The sequence below is a fragment of the Pelophylax lessonae genome, assembly GCF_965119305.1.
Source record: "Pelophylax lessonae genome assembly, chromosome: 13".
Taxonomy (NCBI): domain Eukaryota; kingdom Metazoa; phylum Chordata; class Amphibia; order Anura; family Ranidae; genus Pelophylax; species Pelophylax lessonae.
In genome coordinates this window covers 123,154,949-123,178,471 of record NC_138780.1, presented here as the reverse complement: position 1 = coordinate 123,178,471, position 23,523 = coordinate 123,154,949, and the positions used below count along the sequence as shown (strand labels likewise).

The 23,523-nt window shown below is 42.7% G+C and overlaps 1 protein-coding gene across 1 annotated transcript in view; it reads left to right on the top strand.

Moving 5' to 3' along the window:
* LOC309569260 (putative N-acetylated-alpha-linked acidic dipeptidase) overlaps positions 1-23,523 on the top strand; it is a 256,771-nt gene that overhangs the window by 31,405 nt on the left and 201,843 nt on the right. Inside the window, exons 3-7 of the mRNA XM_082275019.1 lie at positions 9,888-10,176; positions 10,385-10,510; positions 10,594-10,777; positions 13,196-13,286; positions 17,440-17,535. Of these exons, the coding sequence (XP_082131145.1) occupies positions 9,888-10,176; positions 10,385-10,510; positions 10,594-10,777; positions 13,196-13,286; positions 17,440-17,535 (786 nt within the window). The remainder of the gene's footprint in view (positions 1-9,887; positions 10,177-10,384; positions 10,511-10,593; positions 10,778-13,195; positions 13,287-17,439; positions 17,536-23,523) is intronic.

The following is a 23,523-nucleotide window of genomic DNA, read 5'->3' as shown; positions in this document are numbered from 1 at the left end:
AGTGTGTAATGCACAGGATGCAAGGGACAGGAGTGTACTGCACAGAATGCAGGGGACAGGAGTGTACTGCACAAAATGCAGAGGACAGGATTGTAATGCACAGAGTGCAGGGCACAGGAGTGTAATACACAGTGTAGCAGGAAGGAGAGTACAAAATCATCCCCCCGCCTTCACCCTTTTATCATAAATCACAACTTCATTCCCCCCCCCCCCAAAAAGAAATCCAGCACTAACTTGTATGCCACCCTCCCCAAATCCCCAGGCCCAGCACAATCCCCCCTTCTTCCCCATCCTAGCACTTATCCCCACACCCCTCAATGCCCCCACCCAGCACAAATTCTCCCCCCCCCCCCAATACCCCTCTCAGAATAAATCCTCTTCCCCCCCTCAAATCTTTCCTCCCAGCTTGTCGCCCTCACCCTCCTTCCCTGTGTTCCCTCTCCCAATACCCCCTGCAAGTGTCATTTATAGTGTATTAATCACAGATCTCAGATTATGGTGACGCATGCTTAGCAATGTCTTTCCTGGCTCCTGTCTGTGTACAGGAAAGAGGAGGAGGCTGCGGCTTCAGTGCGCTCTGTGAAAGGAGACCAGAGAGTGGGAAGAGATGCCGGGTGCCATTAGGAGTGGAGATCACAGCGTGTGTGACACTAAACACCCTGCACAAGCTGCGAGGTGGGTGACACTGGTGCCCACACTAGTGCGCCCCTGCCGGGCAAGTGACTGGATCTAAGTGCCAGAATCTGTTCCAACACCTAGCTCTGGTCCAGGATTCAACCTGGATTTGCTAGGACTCCAGTACTAATCCAGGAGCTATGGGAATTTACCACCCCCGTCACCCTGGCCCCCGCAGGGGGCTGCCTGTGTGGCTCTATGGTGGCGCTGGCCCTAATTGCTGGGTGTCCAGTGTTTCCCTTCATCTTTAACCACTTAAGCCCCGGAGGATTTGGCTGCTCAAAGACCAGGGCCTATTTTGCGATTCGGCACTGCGTGACTTTAACGAACAATTACGCGGTCGTGCGACGTCCTTTTTTTCCCACAAACAGAGCTTATTTTGGTGGTATTTGATCACCTGTGCGATTTTTACTTTTTGCGCTATAAACAAAAAAAGAGCGACGATTTTGAAAAAATAACAATATTTTTCAAATTTTTTTATATGAAATTCCCAAAAAGGAAAAATGTAAAAATCTAAATATTTTAATATTTTAGGCCAATTTGTTTTCTGCTACATATTTTTGGTGAAAAAAATCGCAATAAGCGTATTTTGATTGGTTTGCGCAAAAGTTATTACATTTACTAACTACGGGAAAGATTTATGTCATTTTTTTTTTTTTTTTTAACTAGTAATTGCGGGCGATCTGTGATTTTTTTTGCGGGACTGCGACATTGTGGCGGACAGATCGGACCCTTGACTGACATTTTTGACACTTTTGGGGGGACCAGTGACATTACTACAGTAATCAGTGCTATAAATATGCACTGTTACTGTAAAAATGACACTGGCAGGGAAGAGGTTAACTTTATTGGTGATCAGTGGGTTAAATGTATCCCTAGGGACGTGATTCTAACTGTGGGGGGGTGTGGCTTGTGATGTAACCACAGAGACATACGATCCTACATACCAGGATCGTATGATCTCTGCAGTTACACCAGGGAGAATGACAGGCGGCTTTGTTTACATTAGCCACCTGCCTTTCTTCCTCTCCAGCGGGAGATCGCGAGTGGCCGGCGGACATCGGAGCTGCCGGTCACTCGCGCGGGGATGTTAGTGACTGAGCGGGGGCGGGAGCGCGCCACCGGTGGCGTGCGCTCGCCCCCTAGAGGCTCGTGGGCGAGCGACGTAGTACTACGTCGCTTTGCCCAGTAGGGGCTGACTGCGGCAGTAAATAGTCGTGCGGTGGTCGGCAAGTGGTTAATGAGGAATGGGCTCACTCCAGGCATACCTGCCCTTAACCAGTTCGGCTTCAGAGCAATTTGTTTTCTTTTACACATACATGTATAAAATCCCAAATTTTTGGCAATAAAATTACTTGTGCCCCCTGGCTGTACTGGACAGGAAATGGTGCATCTGAACCTGGAAGTGACATCACTTCTGGTTTCATTGTTTGCATGCGAGATTGAGCAAAGGCTTTGAAAGGCTTCGGTCTGTGAAAGTGGTCGGCAGCTACTTTGACTTCATCATTTTCACTTTGAAGCCAGGAGCCGGCAAAACAAAACCTGCATAGGCTGATGCAAAGTTTGGAGACTCTCAAAATTTATAGCATTAGGACTGCAGTAAACTAGGGTGCCATGAAGTTGCCCTGCAGCTTACGCATGTATTTGTAAATGTGTGCTAACTAAACCCCTGATTTTAACATGAACTGTTAGACAGGACAATTCAGTTTGTTGCAGGCTGGCTGGTAAGTGAGTTGGGAATTTTTCTTTGTTGTTTTTTAATATGTGTCATCCTTCCATGTGTTCCTTGCTGCAAAGACCAGTTGTAGGTTGGGGTGGTTGCCATTTGTTTGTACTGTTGGTGAATTGGTGAAGGGATGCACTTGATACATTTGCTGCCATTGTGCTTTCCTACACTTTAAGGCGAGGTGTGCTTCCTCCAGGCATACCTTCCCCCAATCTATTCATTATTTATGTGCTCCAACATTGGAGACTCTAAAAAATTATAGTTAGGACTGCAGTACACTAGGGTCTTGTGAAGTGGCCTCTGCAGCTTATGCATAAGTTTGTAAATGTGTGCAAACTATACTCCTGGTTTTATTATGAACTGTTATATAGGACAATTTGGTTTGCTGCAGGCTGGCTGGTAAGCCACCTTTGAATTTTTCTTTGTTGTTTTTTGACTTGCGTCATCCTGCCATGAGCTCCTTGCTGCAATGGCCAGTTTTAGGTTGGGGCGGTTGCCATTTGTATGGACTGTGAAGGAGAGCAGCGAAGCTGGCAACAAGGGAGTCAGGTGCCTAGACATTTTTGTTTGACTGTTGATATTGATGTGGAAGAACCCCTGCGTGGGCAACTAATGTCTAAGTGAACATTCTGTTTTATTAAAAAAAATCGACAGAAGCCAAAGTTAACTAAAAATGATATAGGACTTTCATTTGACCACAATCACATATATGTAAAAATGTTACATAATAAATACAAAAATATTGTTAAAACATGACATTCACAAATAAAAATCGGTCAAATTGTTCATCATCTGGTACACAGTCTTGGTGTTAAATCCTACATTTAATAACTTTATACGGTCATATACAGTATAAATAGCTTATTACTTCATCCCATATACAGCATAGATAGCTTGCCACTTTCTCCAACGTGTTTCACGGGTCAACACCCGCTTCTTCAGGAAGATACAAAGCAACAGAGGCTCTAGTATGGATGAGAACACAGATCAAAAAATCAATAAAGTAGAATCAGTAACTGAGAGAGCAGATCCACGAAATTCAGGTATTCGGTAAGGTTGAAAAAATTGATAGATATAAATTTACCACTCAATTCAATGGAATAAGGCTGTGAGCCAAGTATCAAAACATGCTCCATAAGGCCAATGAATTGCCCTCGGTTTGAAAAAATTTGTCAGGTTGTGTGTGATGTTCTTTGTGATTTATTTAATAAACGTGGGCTACCATGCTGTAAAATACAGTTTGATCTGGGGCATCTAATTAAAAAGTACGAGTTTAATCTCCCCAATACCACAACTGAATACATATACTATATATGAGGAAGTGGTTGATTACATTTATTTTCTGACAACAGGGTCTCTTTAACAGACAAATTCAATTTTAGTGAAAGTAATTGTGAGGTTGCTTTAGTTGCCATTCAAATCTGTCTCACTGTATGATTTGGCTGTATTAATAAGCATTTATACCGTTTGCTTTCCGTTGGTTTTGCAATGTTATGTTTACTTTTGAAATTACATTGCTCAGACATTGCTGACTTGATCTTCTAGTTTTTCAACATTTTTATTTTTCAAAGATTTATTTCTTTCATTCAGTTCTAAATTGCTGAATTAACTAGGAAGGCCCAGGTCCTTTTGTTATGCTGTAATATTATTTATAATACCCATATACCCATGAATAGACTCGTCCTTATGTTTGACTTTAGATTTGAACAACAAGATCATTCTTCTTGATTAGACAGAAACACAATGACATCCAGCTCTTCAGGTAATTAGTTGGATCTTTTCCACCTCCAGTGGAAATGACCCAACTATTTAGCTGGAAAGGATACTGTTCAGTGACATTGTAGATATAACACTACAGTGTATCCCAAATGCCAACTACCATTGTACTTTCACACTGATGAAGACGTGGCATTCATGATGAAGGTTAGAACTAGCGATAACACAGTTGTTTTTGTTTTTCTCGACCTCTCGATCTGTAACATTGTTTTATTGCCTTTTGATTCAGCCAGTAAATCATTTAATTTCATATGTTCTTTTCACGTGGTGACTGTTCCATACTTTTCAACTATCCTGGATTTGCCGGGACAGTCACAATATTTAATACGTTTTCTCTGCATCAGGGCCGTGGGAACAGCAACAGTCTCCTAAAAGTGAAATATGTAATAGGTAAGCTATTATCTATTATATCTAATAGGTAAGCCGGCAGATGTTCATGTTAGGAAGGATTTCTTTTTAGGGAGGAGAGGAAGCAAGTTAACATGTCAAAGAAGGTCAGGAGAGGAGGGAGCCAGCTAAGTCTATAGGCAGGCAGTGGGCACTGTGTGCAGCTCCTGCATACTGCTCACCAATCACCATCAAACCCTCCAAACTCCTCTTCTACACATACTGCTCACCATCATACCCTCCACACTCCTCTCTTGCACATCTGGCCGTCACCATATACTATGTATTTCATTCCTACTCATTAAAACCATTAAAACATTATATCAAATATACACAACGTTCCTTTTTCTGGATTGGACACACTTGCTAGTTCAGATAACGAAAATCTTCCATATCTCCAATTTCTTTCTGCCCATTATTAGTATTCATTTATTTAATAATTTCTACTAAAAATAATTGTGAATTTTAAAAGGAAAATGGCGTTGTGTTAAACAATTATAGTTCCCTGGGTTCAACTGTGCTAGGTTTGTCAAACACTAATACAGCAGATGTTTTAGATGAACGGGACAGCTTCATTGCTTCATTTTTATGCATGTAGTGTTTTTCCATAATTTCTTTACTGTGCAGAATGATTATTTACATTAATGTTTGCTCCTTGCAAGACTTGGGATTAGTGTAAATCTTTGCTTTTACTGTTTTCTGTTGATTTTGTTTTTCTTTTACCATGATAACTACAGCTTTGTTATATATGTTAAATTAAATAGAGGCATTAGGTTAATAGTATGCCTTGTGTAAAACCATACCCATTTAAAACGAATGCCCCACCCCTAATTAAAGTACATTCTTCACCTAAACTGACTATATGCTCAGCAAAAAAAGGTGTCCCTGGCCTTTATAGTACAGGTTTAAATATAATCAGAAGTACTTACAGCCCTCCTACCTATCCCTATCAATACAATCAGCTGTGTCAACACCCTTCACCCCACAGGTTCATACTTACCTTCCCTGACAGTTGTGGCCACTCGCACTGTCTGCAGCTTGGCTGGTAAAATTCTAGCAGCAGGCTGTCCACGCCTTCGTACTAATGTCCCATAGACTTGAATGAAGTGTACCCGTACGGCAAGAGCGACCTCCCATTCAAGCTCATGGGAGGTAATGTGCAGGTGCGGCAGTAGGGTTGCTACCCTTTCTTCAAGCCAAACCCTAACACTATAGTGGAGAACAGCAATTTTTCTTTCTTTTTGTAATACACACTATAGGATTGTAAAAGACCTTTGACACTTTTGGGTGGCTTAAGGAGAGTAACAGCATGCCACAACGAACAGTGGTGTGGCCAAATGGCATTAACAGTGGGAGGGGCTTAAAGTGGCCCACCGTACATACAGCACCCCTTACTACTCACTGCACCCCAAAGCAGATCAACCTTCCACTGACAGTCCAAAGTAGTCCACCCTACCTACAGCAACCCAAACTATCCACACCACACCAAAACTGCCCATTCTATCTAAAACACCCCAAATCAGTCCATCATACCCATGGCACCCCAAAGCGAACCACCCTAACCACAGCACCCCAAAGAACCCCACCCTACTCAAAGCACCCCAAAGAATCCCACCCTACTCTCAGCACCCGAAAGCAGACCCACACTTCTCCTGGCACCCCAAAAAATCCATCCCACCTACAACACCCTAAACTTCCCCCTGGCATTCCTTAGTATTCCACCCTACTCCTGTCAGTAAACAGCTAATAACCCCACACCAGCCACCTCACCCCCACCTCTGTAATACTGCCACAGAGAAGCAGACAGGGATGACTCTCGGTTTCAGGCGAGGAGAAGAAAAAGTGCCAGGCTCCCCTCTCTGCCAGCAACCGTCACTGCGAACACAGCTGTCCCTGTCCCCATGACAATGCCACTCCTGCCAGTCCAGCCAATCACAAGTGGAGATGGGAGGGCCTCCCATCACACAGCAGTCGTGAGCCTTATCTCCCGTGAGTGTGCAGTCACCTGTCACTATCTACTAATGATGCACAGGTGGGTGGACAGGGGGCAGTAGGATGGACTCAGGGTCAGTGGGGTGGATAGGGGAAAATAAAGTGAACTGGGGGACAGTGAGATTGAAGAGGGGCAGCAGAGTAGACAGGGGGACAGTGAGGCGGATGGGGGGCAGTAGTCAGGTGGACAGTGGGGTGTACAGTGAGGAGACAATGATGTTCAGTGGTGGACTGTATACCTTCCTCATGCTGTCCTGTTCTGTAGTCTGTAGGTTTCTCCTTCTACTGAGGCTGTCATAAATGGGCTTCTGTCATGTGGTACAAGCAATAAGTGATCAGCTGCAGTTGCTGCTCCTTCTGCTGGGCTCATGTTAAGCCCAACAATCTTTTTAGCACAGGAGACCCACAGACAGGGACTTGGTGTTGGGGAGAAGAGGGGTCCTTTAGCTGCTGGGGGTCTGTCCTAATAGATGCCTGCCGTTTTTGGGCACTTAAAGCTTTGAAGCGTAAACTCTGAACTTTAGTGAGGGACGACAGAAGCTGGCACTAGAAAAGAGAGAAGTGTGGGCAGTGTGTGGTCACTGGCCTGGGGACAGAGATGAGAGGCAATATAATGTTAAAACTACCATCACACATGTTCCTAGGTCAGGCTCAAAAATAGCGGGTGCAGCAACATCCAGCGGGCAACTGGAACAATCATACATCAACGTTCATATTTTCCAGCACACCACGGATCCCCAATGTCATCCGAAAAGCTTTTTTATTGAATAATGATCACATCACAAAATAAGGAAAAGTGCAACGTTTTGGAGCTGCGCAGGACCCTGCGAGGTTCTGAAACGTTGAAACACATTCTTCATGCGCCACAGGCTTTTACCTGCCCCAAGTGTCCCTCATTCTCAAGTTTGAAAGTCGGGAGGTATTGTTATTAAATAAATGTTATTTTAGAACCTAATGTTGTTTACAGCCAGATGTCACCACAGCTTTAGCCTGTGAAACACCACATTAAGAGTTTGTCTACACTTGAGGACATCAATACTGCCCCTCTGAAAAGTAATTTGTGGTGGATCGCTTCCTTAGAGGCATGACAGACAGTTCAGAGGGGATATGTTGCCTCCTGGATGCCTGTTTTTACCTTTGATAACCTGAAGCATAGTTTTGCAGCCACATACATTACACGGGTATAACACTAACTCCAAAAGAGCTGATGATGATGGTAATTTGGGTTCTCTGTTCTGTGCTTCGACTCCAAGAAAACCCTCAAACCCTCTGACACACCTGGTTGAATAAAAATTACTGCAAGCCCTTATAAAAACATGAAAACAAATACCTTTAACTCAGCTGTGAATTAGCACAAGGAAATAGACACAAGACTGTTTACCCAGATAGCAAGGATAACTTTCCACAAATTTGTTGCAGTGTTGAATTGTAAGTCTGTTAACCACTTAAGCCCCGGAGGATTTTCCTGCTAAACGACCAGGGGGTATTTTGCGATTCGGCACTGCGTGACTTTAACAGACAATTGCGTGGTCGTGCGACGCTGTATCTAAACGAATTTGGCGTCTTTTTTTTCCCACAAACAGAGCTTTCTTTTGGTGGTATTTGATCACCCGTGCGATTTTTACTTTTTGCGCTATAAACAAAAAAAGAGCGTACATTTTGCAAAAATAACAATATTTTTCACATTTTTTTATATGAAATTCCCCCCAAAAAAATGTAAAAATCAAAATTTTTTAACATTTTTTACAATTTTTTTAACAATTTGTTTTATGCTACCTATGTTTGGTAAAAAAAATCGCAAAAAGCGTATTTTGATTGGTTTGCGCAAAAGTTATCGCGTTTACTAACAAAGGGAAAGATTTCTGTCATTTTTGGTGTTTTTTTTTTTTTAACGTGTAATGGCGGCGATCTGCGATTTTTTTGCGGTACTGCGACATTGGGGCGGACAGATCGGACCCTTGACTGACATTTTTGACACTTTTGGGGTTACCAGTGACATTTCTACAGTAATCAGTGCTATATATATGCACTGTTACTGTAAAAATACACTGGTAGTGAAGGGGTTAACTTTATTTGGGAGGGAGGGGCTGTGTGTGTCCCTAGGGGCGTGCTTTCTACTGTGATTGGCTGTGGCTTGAGCTGTAAGGACACTGATCAACGGATCTACATAGTAGATCCATGTGATCAGTGTTTTTACAGCGATGAGAATGACAGGTGGCTTGTTTACACAAGCTGCCTGACATTCTCCCTCTCCCCCGCCGATCGCCGAGTGACCGGCGGACATCGGGTCCGCTGGTCACATGCGCGGGGGGGGGGGGTCCGTGACCGCGCGGGAGCGCGCCTCCGCGGGCGCGCGCTCGCTCCCCAGAGCCTCACAGGCGAGCGACGTAGACCTACGTCACTCTGCCTGTGAGGGGCTGACTGCCGCAGTAAATATACTGTGAGCAGTCGGCAAGCGGTTAACTTGCTGCACATTTTCACTGGCAAGTTGTAGACTTGCAGAGCACTAGAAGCACAAGTTCCAGTTGGCACTTTTCCAATTTGTAGAAAATTTGCATGGCAAGTCTCTAGCAAGAGCAAAGTTGTAGTTGTGAGTCTACCGCAAGAGCTCTGCAAGTCTACAGTATGAAAATTCAGCCACAGTGACCCCTGTGGTGGGATGACGATTGAAAAACATAACTGAACTTGCAGCAGACTTGCAGAATGTTTTCAAAGAAGTTGATCTAAAGTCATGCAAATGCGGATTTGCTACAATTGTGCAACAAACTTGTGAAGCCTGGTAAGTCTAGCAATTACTTAGCAAGTCAATTCCAAACTTGCAGCACAATTGCTTGCTATCTGGGTAGTGGTAAATTAACTTTTTAGGTTAGAATAATGGCAGGATTGAGCATAAATGAAAATACAGAAGGTAGGTTCAGACATAAACATTGCATATAAGCATTCATTGGCAAGCACCTGGCTGCACACAGTTACAGGTTTGCACTGTGTCCCTATTTCCTTAGAATGGGTCACATTTGGTCTTGCAAACACAACCTATGGTATAATTTTTGCTGTGCCACGTCACAACCTCGGCAGTGTGTACTAACATGGATATGGTAGTCACGTTAACTTGCAGCTGAGTGGTTGGGGGTGGTAAAAACATGTCTCCAATGATTATTTCTTTCTCCTCCCTCCCAACTGCCCATGTAAATGAGGCCTAAACCTGACCAGAAATAAATACAAGAGCTTATCACAAAATCTAGCCTGCATTAAAATGATAATTGCATTTTTTCAGCTTACAATATCAAGTAGTTATTTCCACACTAAACACCTGGAACGTGTTTTTCTCTAGGTTTTTCGCTGGCAAGCCTCATATTGCAGGAAGCCACCAAGAAGAAGAAGTTCTTGTCGACTATATGTACAAGACATGGCAGTCAAATCTACATGGAGTAAAAATATACAACTATACAGTTCTCCTCTCTTACCCTAATGCAAGTGATCCCAACTACATCGCCATTGTGTCTGCTGATGGTGTGGAAAGTGACATATCACAAAAAGTCGAGAAAATACTTAGCCCTGATCAGAATGATTCCACTGTGGTTAACCCTTTCAATGCCTATTCACCATCCGGTGTTATTGTGGTGAGCTATTCAGAAAAACATGTTATCTTTAATGATAAATATATGATAAAAAAAAATAATAATAATGAATTTCTAAATATAATCTATTTAGATCTCAAAATTAAGCCTTTTTTTAATAATGCAAATATTGTATTATTCTTAGTTCCATTTTACTACATTCATGTAAATATAAAGAACCAACCTTAATGCAACCGTTTTGTTCTAACAGGGAGATCTAGTATATGTTAATTATGGTACTGTGGAAGATTTTCATTTTCTGACCCGCAATCTGTCAATGAATTTAACTGGTACTGTGGCAATTGCTAGATATGGACAAATATTCAGAGGAGACAAGGTCAGTAGAGTCAAATAAACTACAGCAGCTTTGCAGGGGTATAAAAGAAAATAAATATATTGTCAAATCTCAATCTTTATTAGGTGAGAAATGGAGAGTTATTTGGCTGTGCTGGGATGATAATATACTCCGATCCAGCGGACTATGCATTTGGTGACCAGGAACGAGTATACCCAGATGATTGGTGGTTGCCAGGCACAGGAGCTCAGCGAGGAACAGTTTTAAGAGGAGATGGAGATCCATTAACCCCCTTCTACCCCTCAATTGGTAAGAAGCTTAAAGTCAAAATGCCTATTAACACAAAATATTTTTTAAGTATGGATAAATTGAGAACTACATTTTTTAATTATGGTCAGCGAAGTAGAGATTTCACATTTTTATAGCTATATTTCTGAACAGATTGTACAGAGATTTTTGATCATGTTTGAAGAGGTTTTCATTGTGACATTTAAGGTATTTTTTGTCAAATTGTACACTGCCTAATTATTTTTAGAGATACTCAGATCATGTTTGAATTTGGGTGATTATCGCCAGACAGAAATAAAACAAAAAAAATTGCATCTGAAGGGGTTACTATTAACATGCATGAAAGCACCACTATGTCTAAATCAGTTGATTGTGATTCATCCTCTGGTCCACCATGTGACTGTAAAGGCCCGTACACACGTAGCGATTGTCGGCCGTAAATATTCGGCCAACGTCCGATCGGCCGATTGTCGGCTTGTTAGTATGATGCTTCCGACAACTGACTGCGACTTTTCGGCCGAACAGAATCTGGTGTGCAGGCTTTAAAATTTTTGTTGGCCAACACCAGAACGGCCGATTGTTCCTCAGTCAGTACAGAATTTGGCCGACAAACAGCAGATGAGCAAGACTGGGCATGCTCAGAGAAGAAAAAACACACGGAAAGTTAACCATCACATTACATCACTTCTGCAGTCGGCTGTTGTTGGCCCACAAAATTCGTGTGCTGTCTTTAGCACTTTTCAACCGACAGGACAGCACCGGACAAAAGACGGCCGATCGTTCGGCCGACAATCGCTACGTGTGTACGGGGCTTTAGGGTTCGGCATGTTGCCTCCACAGTTGATAACTCTTCAGTTGTGGCAAAGTATGTACTGTGCTGCTTTCCACTCTGCTTTCAGAGTTTGAGATTGTCCATTTTTTGCCATGGTCATAGTGTAGCAATATTTGAAGTTGGACATGATTTTATGCAGTTCTAAAGTATTTACACAGTCAAGAAACAAACCTAAACTTTGCAAATTGATATTTTAAAAATTTAACCAAACCTGCATTTCCTAGTTTTGGATAGAACGGAGAGGGGTTGGAAAGTTTAACCTTTTTTTTTTTTTTTTTTTTCTGTCTCCATTGTGGAGACCTGACCTTACTCTTTGTCCTGATGACCACTGACACCAGGAAACAGTGATAAGGAATGCAACTTATCACATTTTTAGTGTAGCCTGTGAGCTGCTATAATATGTTAGTGTGTATGCTGCAATCACTTTGTGTTTTCTCTATATACACATACAAACAATATAATATAGTTATAGTGCTGTGCATATACAAATACGACCAATGGGTGAATGAGTTGGTGGTGTTACATTGTAGAATATATTAATAATCCATACAAAAATAATCCCGTGCTTTAAAATCAAAATACATAGAAAGTTACTATTCCAAGTGTTTGCCTTGGTGTGCCAAATAGTAAATATTAAAATACGTAAAACTTTATATCAAAATGATCAATTCGAAAAAATCTACAGTGCAACAGTGAATAATATATATAACAATGTAAAAAAGCAATGTGACAATAATACAGTTCGTGCGATTTTTATAAATTATTTGCTGCTCTGTGCTCTATGGGTGTGACATCAATATTAATAATAAAAATGATGTCACATGCAACACGTGGGATAGTAACTTTCAATGTATTTTGATTTTAAAGCACGGGATTATTTTTGTATGGACTATTAATATAATTTACAATGTAACACCACCGTCATTCCCCCATTGGTCGTATTTGTATATGCGCAGCACTATAACTTTATAAACTTATCACATTTGTTACTGGAACAGAATTTTCCAATGGGTATACCTGTTTCAGTTAGAACTCTCAGAGGTGAGATTTATTCTAATTTTTGAGGAATTTCCAACAGATTTCTGCCCCTGTCGAGTATATCTAAAAGTAAATGTTTAGGTTTACAAACCAAGTTTTCAAAATGTAATTATTATTATTATTATTATTTTTTTTTTGTAATGATCAACACTAATTATGTTGTTTTTTGAGTATTTAAAAGGAAAATATTGGCACTTTACGCATCTGCACCAAGATAGAAAAGAGATATGCTAAAATGTGCACTGTTTGTATAAACAGAGTAAAGTTTTTACCCACTAAAGATTTTTTTTTTCCATTTGTTAATATATGAAGCATTCAAGCAAAATGATCCTACAATTTTTATCAATGATCACCAGAATAAATGTAATTGTTGCCTATAGTTTTGTATAGAAGTAAATAATTTGCAGAAGTCAACTTCTGGAAAAAAAATCAATGTTTTGCAAGACAACATAAGGAAAATATTTCACCCTGTTCTGTTCTAGTTTCAAATTGTTTCCTCAGCTTGATCAATGACTGAATGATTTTATGAGTAGGTCATTAGTAAAAGCACTATCCAATTTCATTTTTAGGCTCTGCGTTTTACATGGATGAAAAGGATGTACCGTTACCAAAGATCCCGGTGACTCCAATAGGCTACAATGATGCAGTCAAGTATCTCGGGTACTCTTATGTAACAGAGCCATTAAATCCAAATGTTGGGGTATTGTTGGTTATGCCCAGCAGAGTAATGCTGGCCATACACAGTTATATTTTTGTTCAAATGTTTGTAAAGAAATGTAAACAAAAAAAAATCTTCTGTCAGAACATTCTTTCTTGCCATGAGAAAACAAATTTCCTTCGAAAGCCCTTAAAAATTAGTTCAAACCAGCTTTTTTTAAGTAGAATCCCAGATGTATTAAGCAGGTTTCATTACAATATATACAATTTTTCCAGAACAAAAACTTCATTCACAGTTAGAATGTCGTTCATTTGAGAAACTTTTTCCATCCTGCACCTGTGAATTTTTTCATCACTATAGTTGAAAACAAAAATTGGCCCTATTAATCATTAGAAAATCAAATAAACATTCCAAAAATGAAAATTTTCTAACTAAATTCTACTGATGTTTGGCAAGCCTAAAGCAGGCCATAGATTATGCAATTTTCTTTCCTTCCACCATGGGTGGAAGATTTCTGGATTCCCCCATAAACACAGTCAGTGCTATTGTATTCTGCCAGTGGGGAGCCTTCCTTGCTGGCAAACAGTATGATTGATTAGGGTTGCTGGCTATAGCCGTCAGCACTAATCGTTAAGGAAAAATCTGGCATACTGGTTGTACATACATGGATCAAAATCTGTCCGGTCCCTGCTGAATTTCGATCCATGTACTGTATAGCTGGCTGAAGCAAATTAATAATAACAGTGGTCTCTTTGCTACATACAATTTGCAGTTTATATTCATATATAGACTGACAAATAGACTAATAAACAATGATATTTTGAAAATGACAGTAACCCATAGTAGCAAGATTTCTATTTATTCTTGTTGCGAAAGGAGAGATTAATTGTGATTGGTTGCTCTGGGTAAAGGTACACTTCTCACTTCACTCTAATGTATTAGGTAGATGATCAATAAAAAAGATAAGCAATTTATATTTGTCTGATAATAAAATACAAACACAAGGTTAAAAAGTAGAACCAAGCTTAGGACTTAGTCAAACACACAGCTCATCACCTCTTTTCTTCACACATTTCTCTATGGTAGATAGAGCTGCCCTTCACATAGAGTACTGAGTAGTACTGTATTAGGTATCAGCATGATATTTTATGGATAGTTCCACTAAATTTGGTTCAATGTATAGGGAAAGGTGTAAGCCCCCATTCACACTTGAGTTTGTTAGTTTTAAGGTGATTTTGGAGCACTTTTTTTTTCTTGCATTATAGTATGTGTGTTTTAGGTTTGAGTACGTCTTGTTTTAGCCAGAAACTAGGCGAGGGAGAGGCAAGGAATTACATGAAAACAATGTATTATGCATGTTCCTGAGTGGTTTTTAGGCACTCCTATTGAAGCCTCTAGGAGCCAAAAATGTGTGAATTTGCCCCAAAGAAGCTCCTTTACTTTTTCCAGAAAATGAAAAGTTTTAAGTGACGTGACATTCAGGCGGGAACAGGGCCGGATTAAGAGCATCATGGGCTTGGTGCTGAGGATTTTGAAGGGCCTTAAGGGCTGTGCCTTGGCATGCACCCAGAGGAGGAAGGGTGCAGCCATGCATGCCTAATTCAACATGGGATGCTGTCTCTGAAGCCCATAAACACATCCATGCATCGGCAACTGTCCCTCCTTGTCCGGCCTTCGTGCTGTGTGGGGAGGTTCTGAGGGAGCTGCCTGGGGAAGCGAGCATAGAAGCCAGACTTCTGTGTTTACAAGTGACAGAAGAGCGGTAACAGTGAATATGGCCAACCCGGGGCCTATATTAAGGTAGGGGCCTGGAGCTGCAGCTCCAATAGCCCCTATGTTAATCTGGCCCTGGGCGGGAACATGCAATTGAATGTATTACATTGAATGTATTGAAAATCTTGATGTTGAGCGTTGAAGGTCTTCGGGAAACATACCTAAAAATCACTCAAGTTAGAATGGGGTCTAAAGGTCTTTTAACCACTTGCCGACTGCCTAACGCCGATCTACGTCGACAGTCAGCCCCTCACAGGCAAAGTGACGTAGGGCTACGTCACTAGCTTGTGAGGGTCTAGGGAGCGAGCGCGCGCCCCCGGAGGCGCGCTCCCGCTCCCGCGTGGTCACGGACCCCCCCGCGCGTGTGACCGGCGGACCCGATGTCCGTCGGTCACTCGGCGATCGGCGGGGGAGAGGGAGAATGTCAGGCAGCTTGTGTAAACAAGCCACCTGTCATTCTCCTTGCTGTTAGGATACTGATCACTCGGATCTAGTATGTAGATCCGTTGATCAGTGTCCATACAGCTCAAGCCCCAGCCAATCACAGTAGAAAGCACGCCCCTAGGGATACACACAGCCCCTCCCTCCCAAATAAAGTTAACCCCTTCACTACCAGTGTATTTTTACAGTAACAGTGCATATATATAGCACTGATTACTGTAGAAATGTCACTGGTAACCCCAAAAGTGTCAAAAATGTCAGTCAAGGGTCCGATCTGTCCGCCCCAATGTCGCAGTACCGCAAAAAAAATCGCAGATCGCCGCCATTACACGTTAAAAAAAAAAACAACAAAAATGACAGAAATCTTTCCCTTTGTTAGTAAACGCGATAACTTTTGCGCAAACCAATCAAAATACGCTTTTTGCGATTTTTTTTACCAAACATAGGTAGCATAAAACAAATTGGCCGAAAAAGTAAAAAAATTTTGATTTTTAAATTTTTTTTTGGGGAATTTCATATAAAAAAATGTGAAAAATATTGCTATTTTTGCAAAATTGACGCTCTTTTTTTGTTTATAGCGCGTGATCAAAAAATCGCACAGGTGATCAAATACCACCAAAAGAAAGCTCTGTTTGTGGGAAAAAAAGGACGCCAAATTCGTTTAGGTACAGCGTCGCACGACCGCGCAATTGTCCGTTAAAGTCACGCAGTGCCGAATCGCAAAATACCCCCTGGTCGGAATGGGGGTAAAATCTTCCGGGGCTTAAGTGGTTAATTATACAGATCCCCTCATTTTAAAACCATTTTGAATTCCAGCATCCTCTTGACTTTCTACTTTGCTCAGTTTGAGACCCATATAATAGTTACATTGATGCAGGTTTAAAATAGATTGGGGATGATTGTGGCAGATTTGGTCTTCATTCAAGGCTACTTAAAAGGAGGGTAGACCTCTCTGATGGAGGTCCTTTGTATCTCTAAATATTTCAAAGTGTAAGAAAGCCAACTACAAATGGTCTGTAACCAGGATTTTAAGCAGGGCCCTGATTTGCTGCCAATAACAGCCATGCTGGCTAACAGCACCTCCTGCCACCCTCCTTCAACATGAACAAGATAGGGTACACACACCTGTAACATGGTGAAATGCCCCCGTCTTTGGTCGCTGAAATTCTCCATGCCTTAGGCCCACCTCTGGAAATAAGAAATACGGTATCTACACGTCTAGCCTTTCAACAATTTTACTATAGTAGAAGTATAATGAACAGTTCTTTGCAATACAACTTTTATCTCCGCTCTCCCCCAGACCCTGATATATGTATTCCACACATATCCAACATTAACACAGAGGATGACTGCCCAGCTCTTCCACTGTTCTCACTGCAGGTCCCCTATAAGTGTCTTCTCCAACTGGGACTGTCACAACCCTACCTCGAAGAGTTCACTTACTAAGGCTACAGGCTTACATATCAGTATACCAGGAGTAACTTCTTCCCATCACTCTCTGCTCCCAGGTTCTTCTGGTTCTGTAATATGAAAGGCCATACTAATCCCACCCTCCATACCCACCCAGAGGAGGGATCTGACCAAAAGGGCACCAACCCCTACTTACAGGGTGATTACAATTTTAATACTTTTATTTGCTCAGATCTTCATGTAACTTGCCAAACACAGGTTTGCTCCGCTAATTATCCTGTTTTTTTTAGACCTTTGTTTTTGGGGCTCCTGCACTTAGATATACCTAAATTTGAGAGACAGATAAGTTTCTAGGAAGTCTCTGGAAGCCAGACTGGTTGTTATAATATGATAAATATAGCATAATAATATGATTTTTATAGCATACTTTACAATGTCTTATTACTTAAAAGGGCAGTTCACATAATTTAGGCTAAACGCATAAAACTCCTTGAAAGTGAAAGCTTATAATGCTTTTGTATGTTTTTCTAGAAAAATGTCTGGAATAGAGGCACCAAACTCATGGAAAGGAAAGCTAAATGTCATATACAAATTAGGACCAGGCTTTGCACCTCCTTTGGAGAACAGGTAACTTATTCAAAAAAGTGTATTAGTTGTATAAACAAACCTAGTATGTAGGCCTTATGTTAAGTAAATATAAAATCTAAGAGAATGATTTGCAAAGTGTTCTTACTGTGCATCTGTAATCTCTATAAATCAAAATGTATCTGTATGCCGATTTGTAACACTGAGTAATGTAAGTTACTGATTTACAGATCTCAGAAATTCTGAGATCTGTAAAACCTCTACAGTGTGGACAATTTTAAGGTTTTATAATATATTTGTTCAACTAGACATCTGCACAGTAGTCGCTAATGGACTATCTTACAATCAGAGCCCATCTACTAGATTTTATTGTCTATTATACTATAAGTACCGGGCAGACTATTGCTTACAAAAGGCATGGGCTGGCAACATGGCATCAAAAATTCTGTTGAAAATAGTAAGTAGGAGTATTCCCTACTTAAAAGATAAATTCACCTTTCGTAACATGCTACACCCAAATTCAGAGCAGAGTGTAACATTTATCATGTTACAGATGCAGCAGCCCCCCCCCCCCCATTATTAATCCCACCACTCAGCCCAGGTGGTGCATGCGTAATGCAGGACCGGTCAGGCCAAGGGAGATCTCTCCCTGTCAGCCCTTGCTTTCCATGCATGGCCTGTTCTTTTTGGATGGCTTGGCCTAGGACCACAATATAGGGTGGGCGTGGCCAAATTGTACAGCGGGAATGTCCTAAAAAAACATTGTTTAATAAAACCATTAATGCATAACAGACAAGCACAGGGTTCAGGAGAGCGTAATACACAGAGTGATAGGTTCAGGACAGCAAAATACACAGAGCGCTGGGCTCAGGACAGCAAAATACACAGAGCGCTGGGCTCAGGACAGTGTAATACACAGAGCGCTGGGTTCAGGACATCGTAATACACAAAGCGATATGTTCAGGACAGCGTAATACACAGAGCTCTGTGTTCAGGACAGCATAATACACAGAGTGCTGGGTTCAGAACAGTGTAACACACAGAGTGCTGGGTTCAGGATTGCGTAATACACAGAGCGCTGGGTTAGGAGAGCATAATACACAGAGCGCTGGATTCAGGACTGCATAATACACAGAGCGCTGGCTTAGGACAGCACTATACACAGAACTCTGGGTTAGGACAGCGTAATACGCAGAGTGCTGGGTTTAGGACAGCATAATACACAGCGCTGGATAAGGAGAGCATAATACACAGAGCGCTGGGTTAGGACAGTGTAATACAGAGTGCTGGGCTAGGACAGCATAATACACAGAGCGCTGGCTTAGGACAGCATTATACACAGAGCTCTGGGTTAGGACAGCGTAATACGCAGAGTGCTGGGTTCAGGACAGCATAATACACAGAACGCTGGGTTCAGGACAGCATAATACACAGTGCTGGGTTAGGACAGTGTAATACACAGAACGCTGGGCTAGGACAGCATAATACACAGAGTGCTGGGTTAGGAGAGCATAATACACAGAGTGCTGGGTTAGGAGAGCATAATACACAGGAGAGTGTCAGGCACAGAGTGCAGGATTCAGAGGTTTGCTATGCAGAGAGAGCACTTCTGCCCCCACATCCAAAGCTTACTCTGCACCCTACTCTCACACATCTCTGCAGTCTGCAGCTACTTCCTAACCCTCCCTCAACACCTATGTGCTGCTTTCTGCTGCTTCAGCTTTCAGCCCTGCTTTCCCACTGCCCTCATCTTTGCACAAAGAGACCCCCCCCCTTCCTCACCTTACCTTACCTTGGAAGCAGCCAGTCTAAGACTCCCACACAGCCCATTTGTGTCTCTGCCTCTCCTTCTCTGGGCAGTGGCAGTGGGATCATGCAGCAGAGGGCATCGTCATTCGAGCACCAGGCTGTTTCTCAGCAAGATAGCCCTCTCTGATGCCCATAACACATCAGTGCCCTGGCAGCTGTTTCTCTTTGTCCGTCCTGAGTGCTGTGCTGGGAGCTTCTGAGTGAGTCGGGCTTCTGTGTTTACAAGTGACAGAGAATCTGGCTAACCAGGGCCTATATTATGGTAGGGGCCTGGGGCTGCAGCTCCAATAGCCCCTACGTTAATCCGGCCCTGCAAGCACCGTCAGCCTTAGCAACTTGTAGTTCTCAATGAACTACCTGAGAGCTGTTGAGCACTCTAGGTAGTTCATTGAGTTTTCCTGTCAGCGTGTAACTGCCTGCTCCTACAAAGTATGAGCAGACAGCTTACACAGACTATCTGCAAGAGCCCTGCATTGCACCCACAATCTGCTGATTGCGGGTGAAATGCTTTGCAGGCTCAGAGAAAAAAATAATAAATGCACTTTTTTTTATCTGTAAAAATATGTGCATTTATTTTTTACAAGGGTGAACGTAGCCTTTATTTCCCAGCTCAGCTAGTTTGTCTTATAAAAGTAGTAGAGGATATTCATTTTTCAGAGTAATTGTTTAATTAGCTTAGTAAATAAGGAGAACATGTTTTTACTTTGAATGCCAGATTTTGTACAAATTAAATTAGACGAAAAAAAGTTTTGCTTGCACATGATTGGATGAATGAAGTGAACACCACTTTACTGTATTCACTAAGATAAGCAAAGATTCACCTTGTAAAATGTACAGTCTCTAGTCTATTCCTTTATTCAACTTTAGTCACAATATGTAACATTTTTCAAACCTGTAATTGGTTAACATGTACATCTACACTCAAAACCAAAATGTAATACATTGCAGCTTACTAGTTGTTGGTGTGGTGGGTGCATTCGTTTTTTTCAAGCTACTTTTGCTTTTTTTCTCCTTTGAATTGTAGAAATAACACACTTCCTGTCCTGAGTGGCTACATCACTCCTCTAGTGCATCTAAGGAGGATACCATGATTGCCACCTTATGCTGCTCTGCTGATATGGACTATAAACATGTCCATGTCTCTTCAGTTCTATTACATGGGTTGCAGGGAAATTGGTGGCTTACAGAAGATAGGTAGGAAGAAATATATTCTTCGGTACAGCTCACAGGAAGTGAAAAGTACACTGCATTTCTTGCAGGATCAACAAGTATTTTCTGTAGATGCTAAAAATGTTCTTAGGTTGAAAAAAAATGAATAAAACTAATACAGCTACTACTTCTAAGGACTGTGGGTGGCCATATGTTACAATTTTGTTCTTGGTTTTAGTTATGCTTGACTACATACAAAATTGTGATCTGGGGCCTCTCACGGGCCAAATATCGGATGGCATCAGCTGGCTTAATAGAAACCGCCCAACATTTGGCCTGTGTGTACAACACTGATGAAGTGCCATGATCGAAAAAAAAAGGTCTGCCTATCGATATCTAATGGCTGAGAGCGTTGAGTGGTGTGTTCTGCACAATAGCTCAGTGGGGGAGATCGCTGTACTAACATCCCTCCCCTAGTACAGTGACTCCTCCCAAGCTCTTGTCTTTTTTTTTTTTTTGGTTCAGCCTGCTTGGTTCAATAAGAAACAAAAATAATAGTGTGTACTAGGCTGAACCACTACCTGATCGGGCCATAGCCTACAGTGTGTTCAGGACTTCCTCCCAAACTCGTGCTTCCCACGCGCCCTGGTGCATGTACCTGGAAGCGTCCATGATCAACTGGTTCTCCAGATATGGCGCATCATGGATCGGGGTAAAGGTCCAATGACAGCGTCCCTTTACCATGTGATCGCTCCGTCCAATGATTGAGTGATCACTTGTCAACAAACCGGCGCATGTTCGGTTCAGCTCTCTCTTCTCCTCACTCGCGATCGTACAGTGTGTGAGAAGAGAGAAGAGGGGGGAGCTGATGAAGCAGCACTGTGAGCTAAATGTGAAGTGCCCACAGCGCTGATCTGTGCCCATCTGCGCCTGATCCATGCCCATCAGTGCCTCATACGTGCCCATCCATGTCTCATACATGCCCATACATGCCCATACGTGCTTCATACATTCCCATCTGTGCCTCATCTATGCCCATCCATGCCTCATATGTGCCTCATACATGCACAGCCATCCATGCCTCACCCATGCCTCATATATGCACAGCCATGCCTCATCCGTGCCCATCCATGCCCATCTGTGTTTCATGTGTTTCTGGGGCATGTACCTGAAAGCGTCCATGATCACCGGGTTCTCCGGATATGATGCATCACGGATCGGGGTAAAGGGCCAATGACAGCGGCCCTTTACCATGTGATCCCTCTGTCCAATGATTGAGTGATCACTTGTCAACAAACCGGCGCATGTTCGGTTCAGCTCTCTCTTCTCCTCACTCGCAATTGTACAGTGTGTGGGAAGAGGGGGGAGCTGGTGCAGCAGCGCTGTGAGCTGGATGTGAAGTGCCCACAGCGCTGATCTGTGCCCATCTGCACCTGATCCATGCCCATCAGTGCCTCATACGTGCCCATCCATGTCTCATACATGCCCATCCGTGCTTCATACATTCCCATCTGTGCCTCATCTATGCCCTTCCTGCCTCATATGTGCCTCATACATGCACAACCATCCATGCCTCATCTGTGCCTCATACATGCACAGCCATGCCTCATCCGTGCCCATCCATGCCCCATCCATGCCCATCTGTGTTTCATCCGTGCCTCATACATGCCCACCTGTGCCTCACCCATGCCCATCCATGCCTCATTAGTACGTCATCTGTGCCCACCCATACCTCATCTGGGCTCATCCATACCTCATCTGTACTCCATCAATGCCACATCGGTGCTCATCCGTGCCTCATCCATGCCTCAATCGGGACCATCCATACTTTATCCGTGCCTCATCCATGCCACATCTGTGCTCATTCTTGCCCCATCCATGTCACATCAGTGCTCATCCTGACAGTGCTCCCTGAATGTTGGGCCTCTGTATGTGACCACGCTGTGTAAAAGTCTCACACATGTCAAATCGCCAAACTCAGGATTCAGGAGGAATAGCAGAATGTATTTTGGGGTGTCATTTTTGCTATGTACATGCTATGTGATATAAATATCTTATAAATAGACAACTTTGTTAAAAAAAAAAAATGCATTTTCTTTCCACGTTTTCCAAAAACTTGTGGAAAAAATTACATGTTCAAAAGACTCATCATTATGCCTCATAGAATATACATTGGGGTGTTTGCCTTCCAAAATGGGGTCATTTTGTGGGTATTTCCATTGTCCTGGTGCTCCAGGGCCTTCAAAATGTAAGGGTCCTTTCACACCAACGATCCGATCAGATCCACCCGTCAGTTTTTTAGGTGGACCTGATCGGATCCTCCATGCATCCCTATAGGGCAGCGGATGTCAGTGGAGACATCTCCGCTGACACCCACTGACACCCGCTGCTATCCGCTTCCAATCCTATCCGTGAAATGTGGACGGATGGAAACCCTATTTTCCATCCATCCAGCGGATCGGATCAGATGAGAATGGACAGGCGGTCCGTTCTCATCCGATTCCCTCATAGAGGACAGCGGGAATCTGACAGCTCCATCCCCGCACACAGGGCGTAGACAGAGCTGTCATCCGCCTGCTCAGCGGGGATCGGCGAGGCATGGGCTGCAGATAGGTACTCAGGTACATTGATCGGCTTCAGAAAGGTACTCGGGTACTCTGATGAACTTCACAAAGGTACTCGGGTACTCTGATGAGCTTCAGAGAGGTACTCGGGTAATATGATGGGGTGCAGATAGGTACTCTGGCACTCTGGGCTGGAGACAGATACTCGGGTACTCTGATGACAGGTACTCGGGTACTTCGATGACAGGTACTCGGGTACTCCGATGTCAGGTACTCAAAGTACCTGAATACCTGTCATCAGAGTATCCGAGTACCTGTCATCAGAGTCACCGAGTACCTGTCACCAGCCCATTAGAGTACCCGAGTACCTGTCATCAGAGTACTCGAGTACCTGTCATCAGAGTACCCGAGTACCTGTCACCAGCCCATCAGAGTACCCGAGTACCTGTCATCAGAGTACCTAATAGGCTAGTGACAGGTACTCGGGTACTCTGATGGGCTGGTGACA